This window comes from Erythranthe guttata, chromosome 8, assembly GCF_056151865.1.
Source record: "Erythranthe guttata isolate IM_541 chromosome 8, IM_541, whole genome shotgun sequence".
Lineage (NCBI taxonomy): Eukaryota > Viridiplantae > Streptophyta > Magnoliopsida > Lamiales > Phrymaceae > Erythranthe > Erythranthe guttata.
This window is the reverse complement of record NC_142540.1, coordinates 4314788-4323972: the sequence shown is the minus strand read 5'-3', so window position 1 is coordinate 4323972 and position 9185 is coordinate 4314788. Positions and strand designations below refer to the sequence as shown.

General features: G+C 35.9%; 1 protein-coding gene and 1 long non-coding RNA gene across 2 annotated transcripts; one reads left to right on the top strand and one right to left on the bottom strand.

Moving 5' to 3' along the window:
* The first annotated feature begins 3848 nt into the window (after positions 1 to 3848).
* On the top strand, positions 3849 to 5035 carry LOC105954920 (uncharacterized). Its single transcript, XM_012978604.2, has one exon. The coding sequence runs from the start codon at positions 3870 to 3872 to the stop codon at positions 4902 to 4904; it is 1035 nt and encodes a 344-aa protein (XP_012834058.2). The 5' UTR covers positions 3849 to 3869; the 3' UTR covers positions 4905 to 5035.
* A 959-nt stretch (positions 5036 to 5994) lies between these two features.
* LOC148768333 (uncharacterized) lies at positions 5995 to 7648 on the bottom strand. Its single transcript, XR_016033073.1, has 3 exons — positions 7425 to 7648; positions 6787 to 6884; positions 5995 to 6213 (listed from the first exon to the last, which is right to left on the bottom strand). It is a non-coding gene; the product is annotated as an uncharacterized LOC148768333 (long non-coding RNA).
* Positions 7649 to 9185: the final 1537 nt, after the last annotated feature.

Sequence of the window (9185 nt, the reverse complement as noted above, 5' to 3'; positions counted from 1 at the left end):
CCTCGAAAAAATGCAATACCAGAACCATTACCATTTAATATAGCTCAAACCATGACCATACCAAACATATTTAAAAAGGTTATGGAAAAACCAGAACCATTACCGCGAATATCCGGGTACCCACGGGTAACCATTTACCATTTAAATTACGGTAATAGAAAATAACTTTGGGTCCGATAACGTTTAAGTAACTCTCAGAAAAGAGGAAGAAAAAAAGAAAAGAGAAAAAAATATATCCTCCCTAAATTATTTAATACTTTATTTAAAATTTTGCCAAATATCTTACCAAAACCATTACCAAACCCTAATGGTTTCGGTAACGGATTTTAAACAGATCGAATACCCGCGGATAGCTAGCGGTTCGGGTTTTTTTGCCATCCCTAGTCGAAGGTGTCAAGCGTTTTGGATTTCTTTGGCATACATGGAAGTTTAGATACTCATCCCCTAATTCAAATCTTGCAGCTGATTATTTGGCCAAATGAGCATCAAATGTTGATTGGATGTGTTTTTTGAGATAGTGGCTCGCCCATCGTTGATGTTTGTAATTTTTGGTTCTATTGAAGTTTCTCATTTTATCGATTAAAAAAAAAAGGGGGGTCACCCCTAAAATCAACAAGTGATTCACCAAAGTCAACTTGAAGAATATTGTTCAACTCAATTGACTGGTACTCTAATGGTCTAAATAATACGAAAATGACAAACGTGCCCCCACACACATCACATTTTGACAGCAACTCATAGCACGACACCATAAGCGTGCTTACAACCTCCATATTTTGAATTCTAACAAATTCTCTTCACTAGTTCTCTCCATTTTGACCACAATTTCATCTCTCCCGTAGCCCCCATTTTCCTTCTCCTTCTTCGCATGTTGCAGCAGTCAACACCGGTCACAATCGTCTTCAACTTTTTTTTAATCTCCATCTTCACACAACACCTATCTTCCTTAACTCCAAACATTCCCCTCTTCTACCTTGCATCCATCTTCAGCCAACAGATCCGGCTACCGACGACAAGATTCGTTCAACCACGACGAAATCCGGCTATTTTGACAAAAACGGGGTTCTTTAACCGGTTTCCGGTTTTTCGGTTTTGGACGGTTGAACCGAATTTTTGTGCAATTGACCCCGGGTCTTGATTTTTCCGGGTTTGGAGTATCAACCGGACCGGCCAAGTGCCGGGTCCCGGTCGAACCGGCCGGTCCGGTCCGGTTTTAATAACCATGGGCTAAACTGTATTAGATGACGTAATTAATGCATATATTTATATATGTTAATCAACTATGTACGTAATAAATAAATATTATGTTATAAAGGAGAACAATATTGTATATCATATAAATCATTTCACTTTATTACACTTATTGATCTATACACAATCATATGTGTACATGGGAGAATGTAAAGTTAGGTAGTTGACAATACACGTGTATGGTTGAGGTTACGTTCGGTGAAGTTCAGTCAATGTAGGTTAAAATAAACATTTTTCACTCTAGGCCTCGTTCGTTTACATGGATTGGAGTAATTTGGATTAGATTGTAGAGTTAAAGGCACTTCGCTCCCCAAATTTAGGGCCGTTTTACAGTTCGTCCCCAAATAGAGAGGAAAAAAAAATTTGACGGACATATCTCATCTTGATTATTTGATGTAATTATCAGAAAATTGACCTTTTTTTAACCAATAGATCATAAAAATTAATTGGTTTTGGATTCCTTCATTACAAAAAAATAAAATAAAATACATACATTGCAATATTGATTTATTAGCTAATGAATCTCCGACTCTATAAATTACCTTTAAAAATATAAGAAGAAGTTGGGATACTAAAAAAGTTTGGCTCATTTGCCTCATTTGAAGTTTCATTTTATACTTCTATAGTGTATTTCATTATTATGTTTCGCCAAAAAGTTGCTTTTTCATTTCTCCTTTTACCCTCATAATTAAATATTCTCATCTTCGAGCAAAGATACTAAAAGGCTATAGTAAGTAATAATAATGTCATGTAGTATGGATGCCTCGAATATTTAACATTTTTCACTCTATTCTCCATTCCTAGTTAAATTTTATGCAACTTTTTTTCTTTAAAGACGGTAGTGACTAGTGACTAGTACTCGATTTTATTTAAAAGGGTAAATTACACTTAATTATCGCGTACTTTGAATTTTGTGCACATGACCCTTTATAATTTCAATATTAGCACATGACTGCCCCTGTAGTTTGAATTTTGTGCACTTAACCCCCCTTTACTTTAATTATAAACACATAACCCTCATACGGTATTCCACTTAATAGTACTCATGCTCATTTGGAAGATGAATTTTTTGAAAGTACAAAGAGGTTATGTGGTTATATTAAAAGACGAGGAATTCATGTGCTATATTGAAATACAATGGGTCGTGTACACAAAGTTCAAACCACAAGGGTAAGTGTTATTAACTCTTATCAAATTTTGTGCAATTAATTAATTAACAATTTTTTTCAGCTATCTTTCTTAAAAATAAATTTCTGGAGGTGTATTACGAATTTGTTAGAAGTGCTATACAAATATTATGATTAAAATATATTTTAAAACGGTAAATTGCAATCACCTCTGTGGTAAGGACTATATATGAAAGAAAATCCTCATTTTTACATAATTATATTCACCTAGACACGGCCACGGGCCGGTTTTGGGCCCGGAACCGGCCCGAACCGGCCCGTTGACGGCCCAAACCGGCCCGTTGACCGTGTGAACCGGTCCGGAACCGTGAACCGGCCCGTCCTACCCGGGACGGGCCCGGTTCTTAGATTTGGTGAACCGTAAACCGCCGGGCCGGCCCGGCGGTTCACCCGGATTAAAAAAAAAATAATAATAAAAAAAAAAAAAAAAAAAAGTGAATAACGGCCGGTTCACCCGGTGAACCGGCCCGGGTGAACCGGCCGTTATTTACTTTTTTTTTTGAATTTTCCCCCCCCCCCCCAATTTTTCCTATAAATACCCTCACACCCCAATTTTGTTTTTTTTTGAATTTTTTTTGCCCCCAAACCCCCCTAATTTTTCCTATAAATACCCTCACACCCCAATTTTTCCTATAATTTACTTATTCATCAAATATTTCAAACTTGTGCTTCTAAATTGAATTTTCATTTATTTCCTTTTCCTTTATCTATTTAAAAGTATTTCTTTTAATTTACTTATTCATTAAATATTTCAAAAAAAAAAAAAAAACAAAAAAAAAAAATTCAAAATTTCCGGCCCGACCCGGAACCGGCCCGAACCGGCGGGCCGACCCGGCCCGGTGAACCGTGCACGCCACGGGCCGGTTCCGGTTCCGGAAAATGTGAACCGTGAACCGGTCCGAACCGGCCCGGAACCGGCCCGAACCGGCCCGTGGCCGTGTCTAATATTCACCCATTGTAATTCGTAGATTTCTTACATTAACACCCTTCTGTAGGGGTGTAGTTGTAATAAATTCTCAAATTTCAAGCGGTCGATATAATATCTCAAACGAAAGGCTTTATCTGTAATTACACTTTACCTCATAGAGATTGTTGTAATTTACTGAATTTAAAATAAACAGGAAATTAAATTCAAACAACGCCACGTGGAAAAGAGAATGTGCAGGACAAAAGATATATAATCTTGGATTTGTTCTTACACCCGGTTTCCTACACCCGGTGATAAACACCGGGTTGTTGATTTTCTGCTGCCACGTGTCTCTTTTTTGTATTTTATAATATATTACTTTTAGGGATTTTAAAAAAATAAAAAAAGGGACACGTGACAGCAGAAGACCCATCGCATGTAAGGTCGAATGAACCATAATCTTGCTCCCTGCTCTATAAAAGCGCGTCGCAATCAATTCTCATACAGTTCACGCGCACACAACAATGGCGAAACGTTTCAAGCTTCGGATTTGCAGAGCCATCACCGCCACCTGGCAATCTTGCCGATCCAAAGACCCATCCATTCTGCCGGAAGATCCTGCCCTTTCATTCTCTAGACTCAACGCCGATGAACTGGACCGCCGCCGTGGCAGCCACCGCCGTCAATCCTTCAAGCACCACGCCTCCTCCGCCTTCATATCCATCGGCGCCGCCTGTGGCTTGCAACAAACCTCCGACGAAGAATTCAAGTGGCAGAAGGAAGAGAAATGGCACGTCGTCGCCAAGATGTATGAACAGCCCATTCATCGCCGGAAAATCTGCAACTCCTCAGCCTCTGAAGACGACTTGGCGTTTCTGCCGCCCGCTCCGCCGCCTTCCTCGGCTGAGGAAAACTACTGCCGCGGGAAAAGGAAGAACAAAAAGAAGAAGAAAAATAAGTACCGTAACGTCCCGAGCAGGCTTCGCACGAGCACCTCGTCAGCGGCGAGCGGCTGGTTCAGCAGCGACGGCGGTGCCGCCGCCGCCGCCGCCGACGCCGGAGATGAACGTTTCAGGGAGGAGACCGGGACACTGGTTTCCTCCGCCGCGAGCTTATCAACAACCGACACTACTTCCTCCAATTCCCACAAGATCAAAAACAAGAGACGAGTGATCTCCTCCAAGCGCGGCGCCGTGAGCTGGCCGCCGCCGCCGTCGGAAGAGGTGGAGATTCCGGCGAGGCTGTCAATGCTAAAGAAGTTGATACCGTGTGCGATCGACGGAAAAGTGAAGGAGAGTTTCGCGGTGGTGAAGAGGTCGGAGAATCCGTACGAGGATTTCAAGAATTCGATGATGGATATGATTACGGAGAAACAGATGTTCGACCACAGAGATTTGGAACAGCTGTTGCAGTGCTTTCTGTCCTTGAATTCCGGCAACTACCACGGGATAATCGTCCAGGTTTTTTCCGACATTTGGAATGACATTTTCTCGCCGCCGGCCGGTCTCAACTTCCCTCAGCATCGCCGCCGGCGTGTTTCCAGAATAGCTTCCTTTTAGTTTTCTTTAAGAAATTTAGCTTAATTACGATCTTGTTCTAACTTCTAAGTACGTATTTGCATATTAATGGTGTATTATTAATTAGTATGTTATTAATGAAGCAAAAATCAGTGGTTCCATGCACTGTACGACAATTTATGAGTTAACTCGTGCCCCAAAACTAGTTGGGCAAAGTTAAGACATATGAGTTAACTCAAGTGATACGTTGTAGGGTATATTACGGTCACCCCTTATTTAAGGTTAAATTACGAAAAAATCATATCTTGTTTGCGTAATTATACCCACCTCTCAATTACGTACTTCATTATATGTTCACTCGTACATTGTCAAATTTGCATAGGGTGTTCATCCGGTCGGTAAACTGAGCCGAACCGAACGAAAATTCATTACATGCTGATTACCATATAGATAATTTGGTTTGATATATATATATATATATATATATATATATATATATATATATATATATATATATATATATATATATATATATATATATATATATATATATATATATATATATATATATATATATATATGAAATATTAGCATTTAACTAAAATTAATTATAAAATAACAAATTTCACGTATTTTTAATAAAATTTCGATAATTTGATTACTTTACCTAATCTTTTGAAGAACGGTACGAAAATTTGGTGTACCGAAATTTCGGTACGATTTTACCGAATGGACACCTTTAAAACTACCAACTGAAAAGATTTGTTTGTAATGCATAGTTGATGGGTGAATATAATTATACAAATAACACTACTAAAATAATGGGTTATTAGGACGCCCCAAATCGTCACAACAAGCGGCTATTGTGACGCTTTATCTATTGTGACGCCTAACCAAAGCGTCACATAGGTGGCCGTGGTAATAGGTTATTGTGACGGCAAAGAAGCGTCCCAATGGCTTTGCTCTCAGGACGCTTCCACCCGTCTCTAGTATGTATTTCTTGTGACGCTTTTTGTTATCACGTTTTCCTCTCTTCTATATTAACCACCTGCTGTTATTTTTTTATCTCGATTTATATTAATTTGAAAGACACAAGTATTAAAAGTATAATAATATTACAACATGCCAAAAATAGTGCAACTGGACTCTTTAAATTTCATTTAGTGTTATAATCTCACAATCATTCATGTGATACAACAAATTACATATGAGGTGTAATTCAATAAAAAAATCTTCTATTTTACAGAAACACTATCAATCAATTCATTGTATCTCCCAAGACTTGGAACCATCTACTGCAACTTGTCAAAATACTCCACCTCCTGCAAGTAAATCGAAATACCTGAAATACCTGCTCATCAATCATGTTTGAGTACTAAAAAAGTTAGTTTTGTGAGGAAATACAACATTAACAGTATCAATTATGAAATCAACACTAATAATATAAAAAAATGAATAATATGCAATTGATTAAGTGAGTTTAATAGGGAAAAATTATACTTGTGTAGTCAAGTAGAATATGAGATAAAAATTGATACTGTAAACAAGGAATTAGGATTATCCTAAATGCAAGTGAACTTCTTAAGCAAATAATTAACCTTCACAACCAATCATCTCTTGAGCCGAGAACAATTGTCTTTATCATTGACAAATCAAAAGGATATATGTTTCACAGTAGAATGCAAATAAGTAATCACTCAAAGTTTAGCTACTAATATGATTTTGAACATTTTAATTTAGAATATTTGTTAAGTGGATGCTTAACCAGCTAAGCCTTCACCTCTTATCCCATCATATGACTTAAATAAGTATACAGTTCACCGTCATACTATGTACTTATTATTGAAATCATGACAAGAAGAAAAAAATTAAATACAAAAAACCATACTAGTCCAACAGGAGTAACAAGATTGTAGAAAGATACCAGAGTTCTACTCAATGAAGAGCAACGTAGGATAGCCACTGGAAAGTAAGGCAAATCAAGAGTTGCTTCCACTCCTTCACCACTCCATACGCTAGGGACTGCACACTACAAATATTTTAGAAGTGATATATAGAACATATGAGTGATAAAAGTGACCAGGGCATTTGGGACCTACAAGATATGTGTTAATCCACGAATTCTCTAACAATTACTAAATAGCTATCAAACAGTTGAAAAATCTATAAAAATACTAATATAACATTGGTTACCCAGGCTGAACACACCCTAATACTCCAACCATTACTAAATAAATATCAAATAACACAAAAGACAGTATAAATAAAAACCAGTCAAGAATCTCTTGATTACCATGTGTAACAAAAATCATAATCCCACAAAACAATTTCTTTCAATAGTCATCCTGTTTCGAGCTATTAAAATGAAACAGACTAATAATTAACAAAATAAAAACTATTTCTTGACAGCAAAAACAGAAATGCCATAAGCCAATTGTTGTGTATTCTCGTAAAATATAATATAATTATCCTTCTCCAAAAATAAATTTCAATTAGGTGAAATATTCGCCAGCAAATCATTTAGAAATCAAATTTACCAACTAAATCGAAAAAAAAATCTACCTTGAGAACCGCTTAGAAGAATCGCGCATGAGAACAATCATAACATGGAACCCTAGGTGAAATATGACGATGTATTATCTCGCCGCTGACCCTCGCTGCCACCAAGTTGCAATCAATAAATAGATCAGAAGTATAATCCGTTTTCATAGAAAAATAATCAAAATTTGATTAAACCAGTACGAACCTGTTGTTGCCTAACAATTAAAAAAAAAAAAAAAAAAAAAAAAAAAGCTTATTCGTTTACGAAATAGTTGAATCTGCCGTTGTGGAGGAAAACGAAAATTGCCTTGAAGATTGAGTAGACCATGGAATATTGAAGCCTATGGTTGTGGAGAAAAACGAAAATTGCATTGAAAATTGAATACCCTGCTTCGCTGCACAGTGAGAAAAGGGAAATGCCGAAAGGGAAGAACGGCAGACATTTTAGCCCACAAAATAATTTGTTATGTTAAAGATAAATTATTTAATGAATTATTATTATTATATAATGTTTACCCATATATTAAGACGGCTTATAAATAGCGTCTTAATACAATGCATATGTTACGATGCTCGCCTAAAAAGCGCCACAAAATGCATTTATAAAAATAAAAATAAAACGGAAAAATAGCTATACAAACCTAGTGAAGCGCTTCTACACAAAAGCGTCTCAATAAAGTACTTATTGCGACCAATTTTAAAAGTTGTCATTAAAGTGCGTCATTAAGCCGTCATTAAAAGCTGGTTTTCTAGTAGTGTAAGAGTAATTGTTTTCGTAATAGTGAAATTTGCCTGTATTCTATCTGACAAATGACAATATATATAGTATTATATGTTGCATGCATATAGATATATAATCAATTATATATATTGCTAACAAAGGAGAGAACAATTAATTTGCAACATAGAATAAGAATTTAGTGTCAAAATCATTTGACTTTGATTTCTCAGTAGTGCAGAGAAAAGCAAAATATGAACAGCCTTTACAGTGTATCTGATGAGCCGGAAATCAGGAGACAGTCACCTACTATAAGTGTCATGAACTAATACCACCTTATGTATGTAAACATTCAAAATTAATTAATTTTAGGATAAATTACGAAACCCCCCTCAACTAAGGTGAAATCACCAAATACCCCCTAACGTATTCATATTACCAAAAACCCCTAATTTTTTCATAATTAACTAACGGTTAACTAGAGTTCTTAACAAAAAGAAATTGTTACCTACCAAAATCCTATTAATGTGTGTTTGCTTATTGAAATCAAAATATATACTAAAGTTACAATAAAAAAAATATATTATTTGAGAAAATAACTAAAATTATACTTAGAAAATGAAAAAAATGTATTAGAAACAAAGAATTAAAATGAAGTTATAAATACTATCACATGAATAAATAAGGAACAAAATAACAAAATTACACTATCTTCTTAAATATGGAGCGATACGGTGTTATAATGATATGGAGAATACAATACAATTATTAACCAACTATATATTTTTGGTTGTTACCAATTTCATATTTTTAATATAAAAACGACATTTTATTTCATGAAATTCTAATAATTATATCAGAAGATCATTAGAAAATAAAAGAATAAAAAGAAAAATCCTCCCACGTTTCCAACATGAGAAAATTTTATGTAGATAACCTCCTTGGGACCAATTGAGCACGAGTAAGCACTGAAAATCTAGATTTTTATAGAGAATTACATAGATCCAATTTGAAATCATCGTAAAGAACTCCAAAATCGTCACGCACAATAAGAATCTTCGTAT

Excerpts from the sequence above, each read along its gene's own strand:
- LOC105954920 (XM_012978604.2), top strand. The coding sequence starts at position 3,870 with ATGGCGAAACGTTTCAAGCTTCGGATTTGCAGAGCCATCACCGCCACC.